This window comes from Hemiscyllium ocellatum, chromosome 21, assembly GCF_020745735.1.
Source record: "Hemiscyllium ocellatum isolate sHemOce1 chromosome 21, sHemOce1.pat.X.cur, whole genome shotgun sequence".
Classification (NCBI taxonomy): domain Eukaryota; kingdom Metazoa; phylum Chordata; class Chondrichthyes; order Orectolobiformes; family Hemiscylliidae; genus Hemiscyllium; species Hemiscyllium ocellatum.
Genome location: NC_083421.1, coordinates 18157001 through 18181449, shown reverse-complemented (window position 1 = coordinate 18181449; position 24449 = coordinate 18157001). Strand labels below are relative to the sequence as shown.

The 24449-nt window shown below is 49.7% G+C and overlaps 1 protein-coding gene across 1 annotated transcript; it reads right to left on the bottom strand.

The window, feature by feature from the left end:
• Positions 1-16241: 16241 nt before the first annotated feature.
• Positions 16242-19268, bottom strand: ajm1 (apical junction component 1 homolog). Its single transcript, XM_060841721.1, has 3 exons — positions 17642-19268; positions 17562-17588; positions 16242-17524 (listed from the first exon to the last, which is right to left on the bottom strand). The coding sequence occupies exons 1-3, from the start codon at positions 19266-19268 to the stop codon at positions 16242-16244; spliced, it is 2937 nt and encodes a 978-aa protein (XP_060697704.1).
• Between the last annotated feature and the right edge of the window lie 5181 nt (positions 19269-24449).

The window sequence follows — 24449 nt, the reverse complement described above, 5'->3', positions numbered from 1 at the left end:
TACACACTCATAGACCAATACGCTCTCATAGACAAATACACACTCACGGACCAATAAATAGTCATAGGCCAATACACACTCACAGACCAATACACACTCACAGACCAATACACACTCACAGGCCAATATACACTCACAGACCAGTACACACACTCACAGACACACTGACAGACCAATACACACTGACAGACCAATACACACTCATAGACCAATACACACTCACAGAACAATACACACTCACAGACCAATACACACTCACGGACGAATACACACTCACAGACCAATACACACTCACGGACGAATACACACTCACAGGCCAATACACATTGACAGACCAATACACATTCACAGACCAATACACACTCATAGACCAATACACACTCACAAACCAGTAAACACACACGGACCAATACACACTCACAGACCAATACACACTCAGAGACCAATACACACTCATAGACCAATACACACTCATTGACAAATACACACTCAGAGACCAATACACACTCGGGGACCAATACACACACACAGACCAATACACACTCACAGACTAAAACACATTCACAGGCCAATACACACTCACAGACCAATACACTCTCTTGGACCAGTACACACTCATGGATGAATACACACTCATAGGCCGATACACACACACAGACCAATACACACTCATAGTCAGTCCAACACGCACTCATAGACCAATACACACTCACAGACTAATACACACCCACGGACTAATACACACTCACTGACAAATACGCACTCACAAGCCAATACACACTGACAGACCAATACACACTCACAGACCAATACACACTCACTGACAAATACACACTCACAAGCCAATACACACTGACAGACCAATACACACTCACGGACCAACACACACTCATAGACCAATACACACTCACACACTAATACACACTCACAGACCAATACACACTCACTGACAAATACGCACTCACAAGCCAATACACACTGACAGACCAATACACACTCACGGACCAACACACACTCATAGACCAATACACACTCACAGACTAATACACACCCACGGACTAATACATACTCATGGACCAATAAATACTCATAGACTAATACACACTTACAGACCAAATCACACTCACAGACCAATACACACTCACTGATGAATACACACTCACAGGCCAATGCACACTCACAGACCAATACACACTCACAGGCCAATACACACTCACAGAACAATACACACTCATAGACCAAAACACACTGACAGACCAATACACACTCACAGGCCAATACACACTCACAAAACAATACACACTCACAGGCCAATACAAACTCACAGACCAATACACACTGACAGACCAAAACACACTCACAGACCATACACACTCCCAGACCAATACACACTCATTGACCTATACACACTCACAGAACAATACACACTCACAGACAAATACACACTCATAGGCCAATACACATTCACAGACCAATATACACTCACGGATCAAGACACACTCACTGACGAATACACACAGACCAATACACACTCATGGACGAATACACACTCACAGGCCAATACACACTCACAGACCAATATACACTCACAGACACACTGACAGACCAATACACACATTCACAGACACACTGACAGACCAGTACACACATTCACAGATGCACAGACAGACCAGTACACACATTCACAGACACACTGACAGACCAGTACACACAGTCACAGACGCACAGACAGACCAATACACTCAGAGTCACTGAGAGACACAATGACAGATCCATATACTTTCAGATTACACTGAGAAAGAAATACGCATACACACACACCAAGATGCAGTCACAGACACTTTGATATCACAATGCACACTCCTAGGCACATTGAGAGGCTGATACAGATTTTTTAAAAAGTGATATATAACTGTGTCTATATAATAGACACAGTGATAGACCAATACGCACACAGTCACACTGAATTTTTCCAAGATGGCAGCAGCGGAGTAGGCAGCATTAAGACCCTTGAGCAGAGGGCGAACCCGCTCCTTTCCTGTTCACTTTCCTTTCTCTTTATTTTTATTTTCCTTTCTGTTTTCTTTTGGCAGTGGCATTGGGAGGGGAGAGCCAGGAGCTCACTGGATATTCCTTTTGCTTTTGTTGCTGTTTTCTCCGACGGCACTGGGTTGAGGTGATCTTTGCGCATTTCACTATATCCCTGTACTCGGGTATGTGACAATAAACATTTCGCGAGCACCCTACTATACACCCACACTGACTGTCCAAGACACACTCCTGTTCATTCATTAACAGCGTGACGGTATTGCTGGCTAGGTCAGCACTTACTGTCCAATGTTAAATTTCCCAGAGAGCAGTTACGGGTCTGGAGTCAGGCCAGACCAGGTAAGGATGGCAGTCTCCTTCCCTAAAGGACATTTGTGAGCCAGGTAAGGCTTTTTTCCTGATAACTGACAATGGTTTCATAATCATCATGAGGCTCATAATCCCAGGTTTTTATTCAATTCAGATTCCACCCTCTGTCATGCCAGGATTTGAAGCCAGATGTCCAGGACATGACCTGGGTCTCTAGTTTAATACAAGGCTGGCACCTCCCCATTTACACACTAACAGCCCAATGTGCACTGACAGACCAACACGCACTCAAATCACACTGACAGCCCAATGTGCACTGACAGACCAACACACACTCAAATCACACTGACAGCCCAATGTGCACTGACAGACCAACACACACTCAAATCACACTGACAGCCCAATGTGCACTGACAGACCAACACACTCAAATCACACTGACAGCCCAATGTGCACTGACAGACCAACACACTCAAATCACACTGACAGCCCAATGTGCACTGACAGACCAACACACACTCAAATCACACTGACAGATATCAAAGTTAACAAAGTAATATCAATTCCTCGGAGCATGAGATTCAGAATTTAATACAGGAAACAAAGAAATGCAGGGACTTTGTATAAATGCTTTGAATGTGTCTCCACAGTGCAAGATACAAAGAAGTTCCAGGAATAATAGAAAATTAAGAGACCAAAGAGAGGGAGTAACTTAAACCAAACATAACCATTTCAGACAGGCTACTGGGAAACGAGTGAAACTGAGGCCTGACATGTACCCTGGATATGGGTACATAGGAACATGTGGAGGCCATTCAGCCCCTCAAGCCTGTTCCACCATTTAATGAGCTCATGACTGATCTGTGGTCCAACTCCATATACCTGCCCTTGGCCCACATTCCTTAATAACTTAACAAAACCTTATCGTCCTTAGATTTAAAATTAGCAATTGATCCAACATCTGTTGCCATTTTTGGAAGAGAGTTCCAAACATTTATCAACCTTTATTTGTCAAAGTTCTTCGGGCCATCTCTCCTGAAATGGGTTGGCTCTAATGATCAGATTTTGTCCCCTAGTTCAAGAATCCCTGAGCAGTGGAAATAGTTGATCTGTATCTACTCTGTCGTTTCCTGTTCTGTGAAGACTTCAATCAGATCACCCCTAAAAGTTCTGAATTTGAGGAAAAACAGGCCTAATTTGTACAGTCTCTCCTCATAGCTTAACCCCTGAAGTTCAGGTGTCATTCTTGTAAACCAACATTGCAGTCCTTCCTAAGGTGTGGTGCCCAGATCTGCTCACAGTATTCCAAGTGGAGTCATACCAGAATTCTGTGTAACTGCGACATCACCTCTGTGTCCTTACACTCCAGTCCTCTAGACATAAAGGTCAGAAATTCCATTATCTATCTTGATATTTTTTGCATCTGTTCATGACATTTTAAAGAATAATGTTTCTGAACACCCAAGTCTCTTTGGACAGCCACTGTATTGAAACTCACACCATCTAGAAAGTACCCTGATCTATCCAGTTGGATAACTTCACATTTACTAACATTGAACTTCATCTGCTATGTCCATTCACTGTGTCTATCAATATCTGTTTGTAATTTAATGCTATCCTCTACATTCTCGACAGTCTTTTAGGGAAGAGATCTGTATTCCTTTTCTAGTCTGGTCTATGTGTGACTCCAGACCCATAGCAAAGCAACTGACTCTTAACTGTCATTTGGAATGGCCCGAGCAAGTACAAGAATCAGTGATGGCCGTGTCCCGAGGGAACTCATCGAGTGTCCTTTGACATCACCTTCCAAACCCACAATTTCTGCCACTTAACATATTTGGGCAGTACAGCTCAGTGAATACCATAGGATCCCTACAGTGTGGGAACAGGCCAACAAATCCACACCAACCCTCCGACCAGCATCCCACTGAGATACATCCCTGTAACCCTGCACGGCCAGTGCCCCTAACCCACACATCCCTGAACACTATGCGGCAATTTAGCATGGCCAGTTCACCTGACCTGCACATCTTTGGACTGTGGGAGGAAACCGGGGCACCAGAGGAAACCTACACAGACACGGGGAGAATGTGCAAACTCCACACAGACAGTCGCCTGAGGCTGGAATCGAACCCAGGTCGCTGGCGCTTTAAGGCAGCAGTGCTAACCACTGAACCACCATACTGCCCTAACATCTCTTTGCATGTCGCTGTTCATTCAGTGTCACTCAGTCAAAATCCTGGAACTCCCTCCCTCACAGCAATATGGGACTCCCCGAAGAGACTGGAGCAGATCAAGAGGCAGCCCACCTTAGACCAGCTCAAGGGCAATAAATGCGGACCCTGACAGCAAGGCCCTATGAATATTTTTATATAAAAGTCCAGACACACTATGAGAAAAGCACACTTACAGACAGACTGATGGGTAGACACATGATCACATGCAGCTTATTTTCTCCAACACATATACAGTCAAACACACGTACATTCCCATTAAATCAGTTCCATACATGGAGATATATACATAAAAACAGAATCGAATACAATACACAGTGAGCAACTGAACCTGAAATATCATTTTTTTAATCACTGCTGTCATGACAATTACAAATTACAGTCATCCTGGAAATTGCAACATAAAGAAACAAGGCAGCCATGATGAGGAGCAGAATCAGAACAGAGTCAAGAACCTGACCAGTACCAGGACCAGTACCAGTATCAGGATGTACCAGGACCAGTACCAATATCAGGACCAGGACCAGTATCAGGATGTACCAGGACCAGTACCAGTATCAGGACCAGTACCAGGACCAGTACCAGGACCAGTACCAAGACCAGTATCAGTATCAGGATGTACCAGGACCCGTACCAGTACCAAGACCAGTACCAGATCCAGGACCAGGACTAGGATCATGAGGAGGAGTAGTTCCAAAAGTGAAGCCAGAACTGGAATAAGATGATGACCAGGACCAGGATCTGACTGGACTGGACCTGCTTCACACAGATCAGATGGAGGATTGTAATTCACAAATCAGTCTCTGCTGTCAACCAAGTGGCTTCCATCCTCCCTGACCACATCGGGTGGCATCGTCTCCTGGATCACCAGCTGAATAGATCACTAGCTAATTCAACCTGATCACCCGCTGGTTTAACTAGACAATGCCTGAATACACTGGGCTTATTGGCTGACTTAACTAGCTCGCTGGCTGATTTAACCAGGATCACCAGTTGACCAAACCAGGGTTAAACTAGATTGTTGAGTGATTTAACAGGCCACTGGCTGAGTAAACCATCACTGTTTAGCTCGGATCAACAGCTGATTGAATGAGTTCACTGGCTGGAATGATGGGCTGCTCTCACTGGGATAATTTCCAGGTCTCGAACCCATGCACCCAGGTCATGCTGTGGAAGTCAGGAGACAGGATAACAGCAGTCAAGGCCAGTTATAGTTCTGGTTGGTTGAAGACTCACTCCAGGTGTGCAGTATATAGACCAGGTCATTGGAATCCAGAGTCAACATTCTCCGTCATTTTAAAATACTGTACAGACTATGGACACTACAGAACAATGACATTCCCATATACAGCTGAATAGTAAGCTCGAAACCGAGAGAAAGGATGATAGGGGATATAGGCCAAGTAAGGTGGAGGGGTGGAGAAGGTGGTAGGAGTGGAGTGAGGGGGGGGCATGGGAAGGTGAGGAAGTTTGAGTGAGGAGAGTGAGGAACTGAAGGGAGGGGAAGGGAAGGTGAGACAGAGGAGAAATGGATGAAACAGGAGCAGAGTACGGGGGGAAGCCAAAAGGAAATGGGAAAGGGTAGGGATCAGAAGGTGAGGAGGGATGGGAGAGGTGCTGAGGGAGAGGGTAGGGATCAGAAGGTGAGGAGGGATGGGAGAGGTGCTGAGGGAGAGGGTAGGGATCAGAAGGCGAGGAAATTCATGGAGGGATGGAGCATGGGAAATCACCTGACACCATCAGGCGGTGACTATTGGCACTCGGTGTGGGTTGGAGGGACGGGGCTGCTAAGACTCACTCCAGGCACTGGAACGAATAATCCAGTGTATTATCAAGGAAAGGGCAGGGGAACCTGGCAGGAGGCTGCTGACCTGCTGAAGAGCAGGCCTCACCACTTTCCCGGGCACTCTGTGGCACATCCTGTGCCCCTCCAGGCACGAGTGGCAGGCTGGGGTAGTGGGCCTTACGGGAGGGGAAGAAGGAGACGATCAGCGCCAAGGGTGGGGTAGGGTGGGGGGGGGGGGAGAGGGGTGTCTCAGCAGGATACAATTCCTAATGCTGGACTCCTCCATCAGGCATCTGGGAGTGCTCTTGATCACTGCCTAGCATGTTGCGACCAAACATCCCATGGGTTTGTCCGTCTATGCTCCCTATAGACAGAGACAATACCAACACAGGCTCCACAGCTGGTCTAGGCTCCCAAAACAGCTTTAGTTACCCTCTTAAGGGTCTCAACTGATAGCAGGGTAGGAGGACACGGCACTATCCTTCACCCTGCAGAGAAAGCACAGCATTTGTCACCCTCCCACCTGATTAACCACATAGCCAATACCAAACTCACCACAGAATAGGCCAATAAATTGTCCATTCACGCCCAGGACTGGGAGCCACTCTGCTGGAGACACTTTATTTTAAACTAGGAATTTGGTAAGTTTTCTTTAAGCAAATTTTCTGTTTCAGTTTGAGGATGAACCTACTACAGAAGGTGCAACACTTGACCTACTCTTGGGAAATAAGGCAGGCCAGATGACTGAAGTGTCAGTGGGGGAACACTTTGGGGCCAGCGACCATAATTCTATTCATTTTAAAATAGTGATGGAAAAGGTTAGACCAGATCTAAAAGTTGAAGTTCTAAATTGGAGAAAGGCCAATTTTGATGGGATTAGGCAAGAACTTTCAAAAGCTGATTGAAGGCAGATGTTCGCAGGTAAAGGGACGGCTGGAAAATGGGAAGCCTTCAGAAATGAGATAACAAGAATCCAGAGAAAGTATATTCCTGTCAGGGTGAAAGGGAAGGCTGGTAGGTAGAGGGAATGCTGGATGAGTAAAGAAATTGAGGGTTTGGTTAAGAAAAAGAAGGAAGCATATGTCAGGTATAGACAGGATAGATCGAGTGAATCCTGAGAAGAGTATAAAGGCAGTAGGAGTATACTTAACAGGGAAATCAGGAGGGCAAAAAGGGGACATGAGATAGCTTTGGCAAACAGAGTTAAGGAGAATCCAAAGGATTTTTACAAATATATTAAGGACAAAAGGGTAATGAGGGAGAGAATAGGGCCCCTCAAAGATCAGCAAGGCGGCCTTTATGTGGAACCGCAGGAGATGGGGGAAAGTAATAAATGAGTATTTTGCATCAGTATTTACTGTGGAGAAGGATATGGAAGATATAGACTGTAGGGAAATAGATGGTGACATCTTGAAAAATGTCCAGATTACAGAGGAGGAAGTGCTGGATGTCTTGAAATGCATAAAGGTGGATAAATCCCCAGGACCTGATCAGGTGTACCCAAGGACTCTGTGGGAAGCTAGGGAAGTGATTGCTAGGCCTCTTGCTGAGATATTTGTATCATCGATAGTCACAGGTGAGGTGCCGGAAGACTGGAGGTTGGCAAACGTGGTGCCACTGTTTAAGAAGGGCGGTAAAGACAAGCTAGGGAATTATAGACTGGTGAGCCTGACCTCGGTGGTGGGCACGTTGTTGGAGGGAATCCTGAGGGACAGAATGTACATGTATTTGGAAAGGCAAGGACTGATTCGGGATAGTCAACATGGCTTTGTGTGTGGGAAATCATGTCTCACAAACTTGATTGAGGTTTTTGAAGAAGTAACAAAGAAGATTGATGAGGGCAGAGCAGTAGATGTGATCTATATGGACTTCAGTAAGGCATTCGACAAGGTTCCCCATGGGAGACTGGTTAGCAAGGTTAGATCTCATGGAATAAAGGGAGGACTAGCCATTTGGATACAGAACTGGCTCAAAGGTAGAAGACAAGGGTGGTGGTGGAGGGTTGTTTTTCAGACTGGAGGCCTGTGACCAGTGGAGTGCCACAAGGATCGGTGCTGGGCCCTCTACTTTTCGTCATTTATATAAATGATTTGAATGTGAGCATAAGAGGTACAGTTAGTAAGTTTGCAGATGACACCAAAATTAGAGGGGTAGTGGACAGCAAATAAAGTTATCTCAGATTACAACAGGATCTGGACCAGATGGGCCAATGGACTGAGAAGTGGCAGATGGAGTTTAATTCAGATAAATGCGAGGTGGTGCATTTTGGGAAAGCAAATCTTAGCAGGATTTATACACTTAATGGTAAGGTCCTAGGGAGTGTTGCTGAACAAAGAGACCCTGGAGTGCAGGTTCATAGCTCCTTGAAAGTGGAGTCGCAGGTAGATAGGGTAGTGAAGAGGGCATTTGGTATGCTTTCCTTTATTGGTCAGAGTATTGAGTACAGGAGTTGGGAGGTCATGTCGCGGCTGTACAGGACATTGGTTAGGCCACTGTTGGAATATCGTGTGTTATTCTGGTCTCCTTCCTATCAGAACGGTGTTGTGAAACTTGAAAGGGTTCAGAAAAGATATACAAGGATGTTGCCAGGGTTGGAGGATTTGAGCTACAGGGAGAGGCTGAACAGTCTGGGGCTGTTTTCCCTGGAGCGTCGGAGGCTGAGGGGTGACCTTATAGAGGTTTACAAAATTATGAGGAGCATGGATAGGATAAATAGACAAAGTCTTTTCCCTGGGGTCGGGGAGTCCAGAAGTAGAGGGCATAGGTTTAGGATGAGAGGGGAAAGATATAAAAGAGACCTAAGGGGCAACTTTTTCATACAGAGGGTGGTAGGTGTATGGAATGAGCTGCCAGAGGATGTGATGGAGGCTGGTACCCACTGTCCCAATGGAATGACAGTGTGTGATCCACTGACCCAGTGAAATGACAGTGTCTGACACACTGTCCCAGTCAAATGACAGTGTGTGACCCACTGCTCCAGCCTCTTACCCACTGACCCAGTGAAATGACAGTATGTGATCCACTGTTCCAGTGAAATGACAGCGTGTGACCCACTGTTCCAGTGAAATGACAGTGTGTGACCCACTGTTCCAGTGAAATGACAGAGTGACCCACTGTTCCAGTGAAATGACAGTGTGTGACCCACCGTTCCAGTGAAATGACAAGTGTGTAACCCACTGTACCAGTGAAATGACAGTGTGTGAACCACTGTCCCAGTGAAATGACAACTTGTGATCCACTGTCCCAGTGGAATGACAGTGTGTGATCCACTGTTCCAGTGAAATGACTGTGTGTGACCCACTGTTCTGGTAAAATGACAGTGTGTGATCCACTGTCCCAGTGGAATGACAGTGTGTGATCCACTGTTCCAGTGAAATGGCAAGTGTGTGACCCAGCGAAATGAGAGTGTATGACCCACTGTCCCAGTGAAATCAGTGTGTGGCCCACTGTCCCAGTGAAATGAGCGTGACCCAGTGAAATGACAGTGTGTGACCCACTGTCCCAGTGAAACAACAGTGTGTGACCCACTGTCCCAGTGGAATGACAGGGTGTGACCCACTGTTCCAGTAAAATGACAATATGTAATCCCCTGTCCCAGTGAAACAACAGTGCGTGACCCACTGTCCCAGTGGAATGACAGTGTGTGACCCACTGTCCCAGTGAAATGTGTGACCAGCTGTTCCAGTGAAATGAGCGTGTGATCCACTGTTCCAGAGAAATTACCGTGTTTGATCCACTGTTCCAGTGAAATGACAGTGTGTGACCCACTGTCCCAATGACATGACACTGTGATCCACTGTCACAGTGAAATGAGTATGTGACCCACTGTTCGAGTGAAATGACAGTGTGTGACCCCCGTCGCAGTGAAATGAGTGACCCACTGTCCCAGCAAAATCAGTGTGTGATGCAGTGTTCCAGTGAAATCACAATGTGTGACCCACTGTCCCAATGAAATGATAGTGTGACCCACTGTCCCAGTGAAATGACAGAGTGACCCACTGTTCCAGTTACATGACAGGGTGTGACCCACCGTCCCAGTGAAATGACAGTGTATAACCCACTGTCCCAGTGAAATCAGTGTGTGACCAACAGTTCCAGTGAGATGACAGTGAATGACCCTCTGTCTCAGTGAAATGACAGTGTGACCCACTGTCCCAGTGAAATTACAGTGTGACCCACTGAAATTACATTGTGCGACCCACTGTCCCAGTGAAATGACATTGTGCAACCCACTGTCCCAGTGAAATGACAATGTGTGACCCACTGTCCCAGTGAAATGGGTTTGGTCCACTGTTCCAGTGAAATGACGTGATCCACTGTCCCAGAGAAATGACAGTGTGTGACCCACTATTCCAGTGAAATGACAGTGTGTGATTCACTGTTCCAGTGAAATGAGAGGGTGTGATCCACTGTCCCAGTGAAATGACAATGTGTGATCCACTGTTCCAGTGAAATGACAATATGTGATCCACTGTCCCAGTGAAACAACAGTGCATGACCCATTGTCCCAGTGGAATGACAGTGTGTGATCCACTGTCCCAGTGAAATGAGTGTAACCAGCTGTTCAAGTGAAATGATAGTGTGTGACCCACTGTCCCAATAACATGACAGTGTGTGATCCACTGTCACAGTGAAATAACAGTATGTGATCCACTGTTCCAGTGAAATGACAAGTGTGTGACCCACTCTTCCAGAGAAATTACCGTGTGATTCACTGTTCCAGTGAAATGAGTGTGTAACCCACTGTCCCAGTGAAATGACAGTGTATGATCCACTGGTCCAGCCTGTGACCCACTGTCCCAGTGAAATGACAGTGTGATACACTGTTCCAGCCTGTGACCCACTGTCCCAGTGAAATGACAGTGTGTGACCGACTCTCCCAGTGAAATGACAGTGATCCACTGTTCCAGGGTGTGTTCCACTGTCCCAGTAAAATGATAGTGTGATCCACTGTCCCAGTGAAATGAGTGTGCGACCCGTCCTACTGAAATGTCAGTGTAACCAACTGTCCCTGCAAAATCACAATGTGTGACCCACTGTCCCAGTGAAATCACAGTGTGTGACCCACTGATCTAGTGAAATGACAGTGTGGGACCTACTGTCCTAGTTAAATGACAGTGTGTGACCCACTGTCCCAGTGAAATGAGTGTGACCCACTGTCCCAGTGAAATCAGTGTGTGACCCACTGACCCTGCAAAATCACAGTGTGTGACCCACTGTCCCAGTGAAATCACAGTGTGTGACCCACTGTCCCAGTGAAATGACAGTGTGTGATCCACTGTCCCAGTGAAATGAGTGTGACCAGCTATTCCAGCGAAATGATAGTGTGTGACACACTGTCCCAATGACATGACAGTGTGTGATCGACTGTCACAGTGAAGTTATAGTATGTGACCCACTGTTCCAGTGAAATTACAGTGTGAACCTCTGTTCCAGTGAAATGAGTGTGTGACCCCCTGCACCAGTGAAATGAGTGTGTGACCCACTGTCCCAGTGGAATAACATTTTGTGATCCACTGTTCCAGAGAAATTACTGTGTGATCCACTGTTCCAGAGAAATTACTGTGTGATCCACTGTTCCAGTGAAATGACAGTGTGCGATCCACTGTCCCAGTGAAATGACAGTGTGAGATCCACTGTCCCAGTGAAATGACAGGGTGTGATTTACTGTCCCAGTGAAATGAGTGTGACCAGCTGTTCCAGCGAAATGATAGTGTGTGACCCACTGTCACAGTGAAATTATAGTATGTGACCCACTGTTCCAGTGAAATTAGTGTGAACCTCTGTTCCAGTGAAATGACAATGTGTAACCCACTGTCCCAGTGAAATGACAGTGTGATACACTGTTCCAGCCTGTGACCCACTGTCCCAGTGAAATGACAGTGTGTGACCCACAGTTCCCTTGAAATGACAGTATGTGATCCACTGTCCCAGTGAACTGACAGTGTGTGACCCACTATCCCAGTGAAATGACAGTGATCCATTGTTCCAGGGTGTGTTCCACTGTCCCAGTGAAATTATAGTGTGATCTACTTTCCTATGAAATGAGTGTGCGACCCATCCTACTGAAATGTGTTACCCACTGTCCCTGCAAAATCACAGTGTGTGACCCACTGTCCCAGTGAAATCACAGTGTGTGACCCACTGTCCCTGCAAAATCACAGTGTGTGACCCATTGTCCTAGTGAAATCACAGTGTGTGACCCACTGATCTAGTGAAATGACAGTGTGGGACAATGTCTTAGTTAAATGACAGTGTGACCCACTGTCCCAGTGAAATGAGAGTGTGTGAGCCACTGTCCCAGTGAAATGACAGTGTGACCCACTGTTCCATTTAAATGACAGGGTGTGACCCACCGTCCCAGTGAAATGACAGTGTGTGATCCACTGTCCCAGTGAAATGACGTGATCCACTGTTCCTGTGAAATGACAGTGTGTGACCCACTGTCCCAGTCAAATGACAGTGATGACAGTGTGTGAATCACTGTCCCAGTCAAATAACAGTGTGACCCACTATCCCAGTGAAATGACAGTGATCCATTGTTCCAGGGTGTGTTCCACTGTCCCAGTGAAATTATAGTGTGATCTACTTTCCTATGAAATGAGTGTGCGACCCATCCTACTGAAATGTGTTACCCACTGTCCCTGCAAAATCACAGTGTGTGACCCACTGTCCCAGTGAAATCACAGTGTGTGACCCACTGTCCCAGTGAAATCACAGTGTGTGACCCACTGATCTAGTGAAATTACAATGTGGGACAATGTCTTAGTTAAATGACAGTGTGACCCACTGAAATGACAGTGTGTGAGCGACTGTCCCAGTGAAATGACGTGACCCACTGTCCCTGCAAAATCACAGTGTATGACCCATTGTCCTAGTGAAATCACAGTGTGTGACCCACTGATCTAGTGAAATTACAATGTGGGACAATGTCTTAGTTAAATGACAGTGTGACCCACTGTCCCAGTGAAATGACAGTGTGTGAGCCACTGTCCCAGTGAAATGACGTGATCCACTGTTCCTGTGAAATGACAGTGTGAGACCCACTGTCCCAGTCAAATGACAGTGTGACCCACTGTTCCAGTGAAATGACAGTGTGTGAATCACTGTTCCAGTGAAATGACAGTGTGTGAATCACTGTCCCAGTGAAATGACAGTGTAAACCACTGTCCCAGTGAAATGAGTGTGTGTGGCCCACTGTCCCAGTGAAATGAGTGTGTGATCTGCTATCCCAGTGAAATGGGTGTGTGATCCACTGTCCCAGTGAAGTGACTGTGTGTGACCCACTGTCCCAGTGAAATGACAGTGTGTGACCCACTGTCTCAGTCAAATGAGTGTGATCCACTTTTCCAGTGAAATGACAATGTGTGATCCACTGTTCCAGCCTGTGACACATTGTCCCACTGAAATGATAGTGTGACCCACTGTACCAATGAAATGACAGTGTGATCCACTGTCCCAGGATGCGATCCACTGTTCCAGGGTGTGATCCACTGTCCCAGTGAAATGGCACTGTGAGATCCACTGTCCCAGTGAAGTGACTGTGTGTGACCCACTGTCACAGTGAAATGACAGTATGTGACCCACTGTCCCAGTCAAATGAGTGTGATCCACTGTTCCAGTGAAATGACAGTGTGCGATCCACTGTCCCAGCCTGTGACACACTGTCCCACTGAAATGATAGTGTGACCCACTGTACCAGTGAAATGATAGTGTGATCCACTGTCTCAGGATGCGATCCACTGTTCCAGGGTGTGATCCACTGTCCCAGTGAAATGGCAGTGTGTGATCCACTGTCCCAGTGAAATGTCAGCCTGTGATTCACTGTCCCAGTGAAATGACAGTGTGTGAACCACTGTCCCTCTGAAATGACAACGTGTGACGCACTGTCCCAATGAAATGACGATGTGTGATCCACTGTTCCAGTGAAGTGACAGTGTGTGATCCTCTGTTCCAGCCTGTGACCCACCTCCCCGTGAAATGATAGTGTGTGATCCACTGTCCCAGTGAAATGACAGGGTGACCCACTATTCCAGGGTGTGATCCACTATCCCAGTGAAATGACAGTGTGTGATCCACTGTCCCAGTGAAATGACAGTGTGATCTACTGTCCCAGTGAAATGACAGTGTGTGAATCATCGTGGCAGGGTGTGAGGTGAAATTGGTCCCAAACGACATGTAATGCGCAGTTGCATTTAATGTGTGTGAAATGACAGCGAGGGACCCTCTATCCCACTTTGTGGAGAGACAGTGTGTGGTCCACCGTGTGTAACAAATTGCATGACCCGTTGTCCCTGTGTGTGACCTAATGTCCCAGACTGTAGCCCCCTGTCCCAGTGTGTGACCTAATGTCCCAGACTGTAGCCCCCTGTCCCAGTGTGTGACCTAATGTCCCAGACTGTAGCCCCCTGTCCCAGTGTGTGACCTAATGTCCCAGACTGTAGCCCATTGTCCCAGTGTGTGACCTAATGTCCCAGACTGTAGCCCATTGTCCCAGTGTGTGACCTAATGTCCCAGACTGTAGCCCCCTGTCCCAGTGTGTGACCTAATGTCCCAGACTGTAGCCCCCCGTCCCAGTGTGTGACCTAATGTCCCAGACTGTAGCCCCCTGTCCCAGTGTGTGACCTAATGTCCCAGACTGTAGCCCCCCGTCCCAGTGTGTGACCTAATGTCCCAGACTGTCCCAGTGTGTGACCTAATGTCCCAGACTGTCCCAGTGTGTGACCTAATGTCCCAGACTGTCCCAGTGTGTGAAAGTCAGTATTTGACCTCATGCCCCAGTTTGTACATAAACAGTGCGGTTAAGTTTTCACTCCTGGCTTCTATTAAATTCCAATCAAATCCCTGTGTTCACATGGACACTGGGAAATGCTGTGGATCAAGAAAGCTGCCTGGATTTTCCTGTCCTAATCTGTGGCAGCAAAGTTAATTGCAGGGATGCAGTGAGCTGAGGGTTACATTCCCTGACTGGGCTGTGGGGGTGGGCTGTGGGGGTGGGGTGGGGGTGGGGGATTGTTATGCTTTCCTGTTTCTGCCTTAGGTGAGTCTTTATGTCAATGTGTGGCTGAGACCGCTGCAGGAAACATCTCACTTACACACCATCTGGCAGCTCTCAGGAATCTCTGATCTGAAGGCCTCTAAAGCCTTTAGCCTTCTCCCCAAATTGCCATCTCAGTCTCCACCAGTCCGACCACCAGCCCATGATTGTGATTGTGTTGTTGAGGGGCCATAATGGCACCATAATGACTGTATTAACTCACTCCACAGAAGATACCCTGTAGTGACAGCTCCATCGATCTTAACTCTGCCACTTCCCCCTGGGCCTCAGCTGTACTTCAGTGAAGTAAATCTTTTCCTCACACAACCCCACCGCTGTCTCGGCCTGACTAGAACATTGCCTGCTCACCAGAAAGAGAGGAAGTCACTCTGACTTCTTAAAACCCTGAACTGGGTACAAGATGGGAGGTCCGCAGCAACTGAGAGGGGTCGGTCCACCCATGGCGGTGAAATCCCAGTGATTCTCTCAGGGAGAAACACGGTGCGTTTCACAACTTTCCCACCCACGGAACTCGGATATCCAGGCCCTTCAAATTAACAACATCCTTGTTGTAAAAGTCCGGGTGGTTTCCTCCTCCAGGCCTCTGTTGCTCTGCTAGGCCTCAGTTGGGGTAAGAAGGTGACAAGGTTGTGTGGGGAGGGGAGGGGAGGGGTGGGGAGTAGGGTTGGGATGGGGGAGGGGGAGGGGGAGGTCGAGGTGAGAAGGCCCACTCTGGGAGACGGCCCTTTCAGATCACACCCAGCCCCTTGGCAGAGAGTCCTTGTATAAAATACAATACCTACAAAGATATTAAACAAGTGCTGCCTCACATCATGTCCTCCAGTAGGTTGGGTTTGCGAACCCACTCGAGAGTCAGCGGCTCGGAGGCAGCCATGATCATACACATGAACTGCTTGCCCGTTCTCTTGTCAATGGGGTAAATGGTGGTGGGGGTAAATCTCTTATTGCTCTCCACAAACTCGCAGAGATCCTGGTAGATCTGGGGGTACTCGTGCCGCAGGAAGACCCCTCGGATGCGGAGCTCCCGCTGCACGTTGATGAAGCATACCTCCCGGGCCCTGCGTCCCGCCTCGTCATCCTGCGCAATGTCACCGGTGCCCGGTGGCGGCGTCAGGATCAGGGTCTCCATCTCGTCGTCGGCCCTCAGCGCCTTGCCCTTCTTCTCAGGGCTACCGGAGGCCAGCGCGATCTTGGCAAACCTGCGCACCGTCGGCGTCTGGAGCCGGGGAGACGGGTTCTCGGGCACCTTCTGGCCCAGGGCGATCGACACGTTCAGCAGGAAGCACTCGTCCGGGTCGTAAAGCCGGGCGGCCTCCTGGATCTCCCTCAGGTACTCGCCCAGTGGCTCAGCGTAGCCGTCCAGCTCCCGCAGTGACAGGTAGGTGGGGGCCAGCAGCAGGCTCTCCAGGCCGTACTGCAGGAAGTTGTCAGCCGAGCCCGGGTTCGGGAAGCCCTGGAACAGGACCCCCTTTCCCCGGGACAGGTAGCCCATCCTGGCGATGCGGGAAAAGGCCTTGTGAGCCGCATGGTTCTCGCGGCAGCTCCTCAGCACCCGCTTACATGTGCTGCTGACCCGGCCATAGACGCAGGCCTCCTTGTGCATCTCCCAGTCGTCCTTGCGGCAGTTCCGTGAGCAGTAGTACGTGTAGCAGCTGTGGCACGACTTGAAGTAAAGCCTTGCGTTGAACAGGGTCTCCGTTAGGCCGCACTTGAGGTTCGAGCACATCATGGTGTCCACGTCGTCCGAGACGCCACGATCTTGGGGAGGCCCGTCGCACGGACTCGGGTAGCTGGGGCTCCGTGATAGGCCCGGGCCCAGGCCCAGGCCTAGGCCCAGGCTGTGGGACTCAGGGCCCGGGACTAACGTCCCCAGCTGGGCCTTGGCCTTCTGCGGCTCGCTGGTGTGAACCAGCACGGTCCTCACGCCGCGGTCACCTGACAGGTCCTCGGCAGCAATCAGCCTCCTCAGCTGGTCAACCAGAGCGTCCGAGTCGCTGGGTTTGGCGGTCGGGGCCTTGCAGGTGTCGATTACCAGGTCGGCCAGCACGTCGTCCAGCTGCTGCTGCTTCCCGGGCCGGTGAGGACAGCCTCCCCCTCCAATCCCACCTCCCCCAGCCACCGTTGCCCCTGATGATGCTGGGCCCGAGCCCGGCTCCAGGTTACAGGAGAGCAGGTCGTTGAAGGAGGCGCTGAGGCCGTTGCCGCCGTCCAGGGCCTGTTGCCGTCCGGACTCGGGCCTGACCCGGGCCTGCGGCGGCCCGTTAGCCCGCAGCTCGTTGTCGGTGATGGTGATCTCTGGGGTGATGTACCAAGCCCTCCCCTGGCTCCCCCTGCTGCCGTCCCCCTGGAGCTTGTCGGCCAGTGAGCTCTCGGACAGAGAGAGGGCGGCGTACCGCTGCGGGGACCGGGACAGGTTGACCACGGTGGGCCGGCGCCTGGACTCGGCCGAGCGGCCAGGCCTCTCCTGCAGGGGCAGGGTCTCGTAGCTGCGGCAGTCGGTGGCCGGGAACTCCGCCCGGTGTCGGCTCGGGGACAGGATGTTATCCCAGGACTTGGAGTAGTAACGGGACTCGGAGTCCAGTCTGTGCTGGTCGATGCCGTAGTACGAACCATGAGGGGATAGGGTGCTGGCTCTGCCTTCCCAGTAAGGAGGGCATTGAGATAGGTAACTCTGGTGGGCATGGGCAGCTCGGTATGTGCCCCACCAGTCGTGGTAATGCATTGGCGAGGTGTAGCGATGTTGTGAAGGCCTCCCCCGCTCCTCAGTGTAGTAGATATTGGGCTGTGCCCCTGGGCGGGACAGTCTCCTGGGGTCGGGGTAAGGTTGCTGACTGAAGGCTGGCATGGTCTGGACCAGCTGCGGGATGCCTCTCCTGCCCTCCTCCTGGTGGTAGTACCGATGCGGGGAGCAGTTGTTGTGAGCGGTGAGCGTCCAGTAATCGCCACCGAACGACTCGCTCGGAGAGTGGGTCCTCCCCGCCCGCCGGTTAGCTGGGACGGTCAGACTGCGTCCAGGCTGACACTGCCAACTGCCCACGGCGCTCTGCTTTTGCGGGGTCTTCCACATCCGCGAGGATGGGGTCATCGCCGGGTCCTCGGGCTTCATGTCGACGCGGTACCGTACGTGTGCTCCTGCTCCGGCCTTGCCAACTGGGCACTCCTCATAGCCCTCGCTGCTCTCGCTGACGTACAGAGGGGAGTACAGGCTGGCATCGCCCCGTTGGGGCTGCAGTTTGATGGGGTGCACCTCGTTGATCCTGGTCCGGGCCGGCTGAGGCTGGTCCCTCCTCGGTGATGTTTCCATCCTCTTGTGAGATTCCCTGTGCCCCCGCAGCGCCTCCCGGCCCCTGCGGGACAGCTCAGGTGAGCCCACCTCCACCGGGACAGGCCGGTAGGTGGTCTTCACCCTGGGGGCACTCTTAGATCTGCCTCTCTTCTTGGCCTCTGGTCTGAAGGCCTCCCTGGGCTCCCCTGCGTGGGCACACAGCCTGCTGGCAACCAGCTCAGGAGCTGAGGAGCGGAGGTGGACCTGCCTTCCCAGTGAGTCCCAGGCAGGCTCAGGGCTGTTGGGCTGCCGAACACCTCGCCCAGGCACGTACTCCTCCATGGCGGCTCCGGCCTCTGCCTGGCCGTCTAGTGACTGTAGGAAGTCAAAGCTTCGACACTGTCGCTTGTGAACGTAACGCTGGCTGTCCTGGGCAGAGGAGCTGAGCTTGGAGGCATCACACTTGCGCTGGGCTCGGTAGATTTTGGGCTCACCTGGCATTGGGCTGACTTTAATCTCTCGATACACAGTAGATACCAGTATGTCTGGTGGGTCTGTCCGTGTCATCTTAAAGGAGCTGTAACCTTCGCTGAATTTCCTCAGACCCTTTCACGATGAATCTACTCTGCAAAAAAGACAATTGAAATTTGGATTTTAAATTACTGCTTCTGGTATTGGTTTGTAGCTTCCCTGCTATCGGAGGCACACTGGCAGTTAATCAGGCCTGAGATCCACAGGACTCGTAGTAGTAGAGTGTGTGTGTGTGTGTGTGTGTGTGCTTTGTTACTGTCTGTGTGAAATACAGAATCTAGGAGCAGAAGTAGGCCATTCAGCCCGCTCCCCCATTCAATATGATCACGTTGATTAGATTACATTCCCTACAGTGCGGAAACAGGCCCTTTGGCCCAACAAGTCCACACCGACCCTTTGAAGAGTAACCCACCCAGACCCATTTCCCTCTGACTAACTGACCTAACACTACGGGCAATTTAGCATGGCCAATTCACCAGACCTGCACTGCTTTGGACTGTGGGAGGAAACCGGAGCACCCGGAGGAAACCCACGCAGACACGGGGAGAATGTGCAAACACCACACAGACAGTCGCCTGAGGCGGGAATCGAACCTGGGACCCTGGCGCTGTGAGGCAGCAGTGCTAACCACTGAGCCACCAGGCCGCCCAACGTGCTTGTCCAGATTACACTGCGTACTCTCCTCACAGCTCAGCCCCTCACCCAGCTTTGTGCTGTTTGCAAATGTTAGTTCTCCCAGCTAAATCATTAATACAGATTGTGAACAGCAGAACTCCGAGCACTGACCCTGTACTAGTCACTGGCTGCTACTTGGAAAAAGGCCCATGTATTCCTCCTCTGTTTCCTGTCTGCTAACCAGTTCTCTGTGCGTGTACACTACCCCAATCTCATCCATCATAATATTCATACTCATCTGTTCAATGGGACCTGACTGAAAGTCTTCTAAAAGTCCAAGTAAACCACATCCGCTGGTTCCACCTTATTAGCTCAACATCATGATTTGCTGAGAGTGGTTTTCCTTTTGTAAATCCAGGCAGACTGTTCAATCCTACCACTCTTTCCCAAATACTCTGCTTTCAACCTTTTTGATGGTGCTGCATTTTGGGAAAGCAAATCTTAGCAGGACCTATACACTTAATGGTAAGGTCCTAGGGAGTGTTGCTGAACAGAGACCTTGGAGTGCAGGTTCATAGCTCCTTGAAAGTGGAGTTGCAGGTAGATAGGATAGTGAAGAAGGCATTTGGTATGCTTTCCTTTATTGGTCAGAGTACTGAGTACAGGAGTTGGGAGGTCATGTTGCGGCTGTACAGGTCATTGGTTAGGCCACTGTTGGAATATTGCATGCAATTCTGGTCTCCTTCCTATCAGAAAGATGTTGTGAAACTTGAAAGGGTTCAGAAAAGATTTACAAGGATGTTGCCAGGGTTGGAGGATCTGAGCTACAGGGAGAGGCTGAACAGGCTGGGGCTGTTTTGCCTGGAGCGTCGGAGGCTGAGGGGTGACCTTATAGTGGTTTACAAAATTATGAGGGGCATGGATAGGGTAAATACGCAAAGTCTTTTCCCTGGGGTTGGGGTGTCCAGAACTAGAGGGCATGGGTTTAGGGTGAGAGGGGAAAGATATAAAAGAGACCTTTTCATGCAGAGGGTGCCAGAGGAAGTGGTGGAGGCTGGTACAATTACAACATTGAAGAGGCATTTGGATGGGTATATGAATAGGAAGGGTTTGGAGGGATATGGGCCGGGTGCTGGCAGGTGGGACTAGATTGGGTTGGGATATCTGGTTGGCATGGGCGGGTTGGACCGAAGGGCCTGTTTCCATGCTGTACATCTCTATGAGTCTATGACTGTCGCCATTTCTTTATTATGAAGTCAGGCTAGCCGGTCTATAATTCATTATTTTCTCTCCTTCCTTTATAAATAGTAGGGTTCCATTAGCTACCCTCCAATGCACAGTCCATAGAATCTTGAAGGATGACCACCAAAACATCCATGATTTCTTAGGCCACTTCCTAAAGTACACTGATTATTGGATTTCTTGGCCTTTATTCCCAGTAATCTTCCCCACAGCATTTCCTTAATAATACTGATTTCCTTCACTAGACCCTGTGTTCCCAAACATTCTGATGTTATGTGTGTCCTCTTTCGGTAAGACGGAACCAAAGTTAATTGATCTGCCTTCTCTTTGTTCCTCATTTTGTCCTAAATAATTTTCACATGCCTCCAGAAGCTTTCTTAATCAGTTTTTATGTTTCCCTCAAGTTTACTCCTGTACACCGAACATAGAACAATACAGCTCAGAACAGGCCCTTCGGCCCACCATGTTGCACCGACCTGTGAACTAATCTAAGCCCAATCCCTCTACACTATCCCATCATTATCCATGTGCTTATCCACGCACTGTTTAAATCTCCCTAATGTGGCTGAGTTAACTACATCGGCAGGCAGGGCATTCCACCCCCATGCCACTCTCTGAGTAAAGAACCTGCCTCTGACCTCTGTCTTAAATCTATCACCCCTCAACTTGCAGCTATGACCCCTCGTACAAGCTGACATCACCCTCCTAGGAAAAAGACTTTCACTGTCTACCCTATCTAATCCTCTGATCATCTTGTATGTCTCTATCAAATCTGAAAATGTGTTGCTGGAAAAGCGCAGCAGGTCAGGCAGCATCCAAGGGGCAGGAAAGTTGATGTTTCGGGCATGAGCCCTTCTATCAAATCCCCTCTTAGCCTTCTTCTCTCCAATGAGAACAGCCTCAAGTCCTTCAGCCTTTCCTTGTAAGACCTTCCCTCCATACCAGGCAACATCCTGGTAAATCTCCTCAGAACCCTTCCCAAAGCTTCCACATCCTTCCTGTGATGCAGTGACCAGAACTGTATGGAATACTCCAAATGCAGAGTTTTGTACAGCTGTAGCATGACCTCGTGGCTCCAAAACTCAATCCCACTACCAATAAAAGCTAACACACTGCATGCCTTCTTAACAACCCTATCAACCTGGGTGGCAACTTTCAGGGATCTATGTACCTGGACACCAAGATCTCTCTGCTCATCTACACTACCAAGAATCTTACCATTAGCCCAGTACTCTGTATTCCTGTTACTCCTTCCAAAGTGAATCACCTCATACTTTTACACATTAAACTCCAAGTTCCCTTTGTCATTTCTCTACCATTCTGTTTTTGACATTTGATCTGTCCTGTCTTCCACCTGATCAGAGAACTGTAGTTTAGTCCCTTCCTCCTTCCTGGATGATCCCAAACCTGGCTGACGTCTGTTGGAAGGTCACAGATTGGAAACACCAACTCCATCTCTCTGCCTCTGCCAATGTTGCCAGCTCTGCTTGGGGAGCATCAGCACACGCTGTTTCCAGTTCAGGTCACAGAGTCAGAGAGATGTACAGCACAGAAACAGACCCTTCGGTCCAACCCGTCCATGCCGACCAGATATCCCAACCCAATCTCGTCCCACCTGCCAGCACCCGGCCCATATCCCTCCAAACCCTTCCTGTTCATATACCCATCCAAATGCCTTTTAAATGTTGCAATTGTACCAGCCTCTACTACTTCCTCTGGCAGCTCATTCCATACACGGACTACCCTCTGTGTGAAAATGTTGCCCCTTAGGTCTCTTTTATATCTTTCCCCTCTCACCCTAAACCTATGCCCTCTAGTTCTGGACGCCCCGACCCCAGGGAAAAGACTTTGCCTATTTATCCTATCCATGCCCCTCATAATTTTGTAAACCTCTACAAGGTCACCCCTCAGCCTCCGACGCTCCAGGGAAAACAGCCCCAGCCTGTTCAGCCTCTCCCTGTAGCTCAGATCCACTATCTGCAGGATTCCACCTTTGTGAATTCAAATTCACCAGGAGATGGAGACAGAGAGAACACCAAGAGCTTACACAAAGTTTCCCCAAATGAGAATGCAGCGAGATCCAGAAAATCAGAATGAATTTATCCCCAGCTTATTAACAACTGAGGGAAATGGCCAATGATTATCAGGGTAAGGCAATCTTTCCCCAGTGAGAGTCCAGTCAGGAAGCTCAGCTTCTGCATTCGGTGATCCCAGACAGTGGTAACCATTCAACCACAGAGAGATAGATCGAATACACCTGGGCTCAGACATCTTAGCTGTGGTCAACAAACGAATCCCATTGTCCTGCTGTCTCCCTGCATTCCTGAATCAATCCCAAACTCATCCCACTGGCCATTCTTCCTTGTAGTCGAGTATTAAGCTCAAACTAATCCCACTAGCTTACTCTCTCTATATATCTCTGTATCAATCCAAAACTGGCACATTCTCTCTATATAGCCTGTATCAATCCAGTGGCTCTGTATTAACACTGCTGCCTCACAGCGCCAGGGATCTGGGTTCAATTCCTGCCAGGGGTAAATGTAGAGTAACAGGGAAATGGGTCTGAGTGGGTTATTCTTTGGAAGGTTGGTGTGGAACTTGGGCTGAAGGGCCTGTTCTCACAGTGGAGGGATTCGGTGTGTGTGAGGGATGGGGCTGGGAGCGAGGATGAGATTGAGGAGTGAGTGTAAAGACTGAGGCTGGAGGGATGAGGATAGGGATTGAGGGATGTGGCTGAGGAGTATGTGTGAGGATAAGGGTGGGTGTAAGCGATGAGGCTGAGGATTGCAAGTGGGGTGAGAGTGAGGAGTGTGTATGAGGGTGAGGGGTTGGTGTGGGAGTGAGGGATGAGGGGGAGGGGTTGGTTTAGGAGTGAGGGGTGAGAGTGAGGGGTGAGAGTGAGGGGTGAGACTGAGGGGTGAGAGTGAGGAGTGAGGGGTGAGAGTGAGGAGTGAGGGGTGAGGGTGAGGGTGAGGGTGAGGGGTGGGTGTGAGGGTGAGGGTGAGGGGTGGGTGTGAGGGTGAGGGGTGGGTGTGAGGGTGAGGGGTGGGTGTGAGGGTGAGGGGTGGGTGTGAGGGTGAGGGGTGGGTGTGAGGGTGAGGGGTGGGTGTGAGGGTGAGGGGTAGGGGTGGGTGTGAGGGTGAGGGGTAGGGGTGGGTGTGAGGGTGAGGGGTGAGGGTGAGGGGTGAGGGTGTGAGTGTGAGGGTGAGGGGTGGGTGTGAGGGTGAGGGGTGGGTGTGAGGGTGAGGGGTGGGTGTGAGGGTGAGGGGTGGGTGTGAGGGTGAGGGGTGGGTGTGAGGGTGAGGGGTGGGTGTGAGGGTGAGGGTGAGGGTGAGGGTGAGGGTGAGGGTGAGAGTGTTT

Coding starts and splice junctions, on each gene's coding strand:
- ajm1 (XM_060841721.1), bottom strand. CDS start 19,268: ATGACACGGACAGACCCACCAGACATACTGGTATCTACTGTGTATCGA. Junction 17,589..17,641: donor ACGGCAACAGGCCCTGGACG/GCGGCAACGGCC, acceptor TGTAACCTGGAG/CCGGGCTCGGGCCCAGCATC. Junction 17,525..17,561: donor CGGGCCCAGCATCATCAGGG/GCAACGGTGGCT, acceptor TTGGAGGGGGAG/GCTGTCCTCACCGGCCCGGG.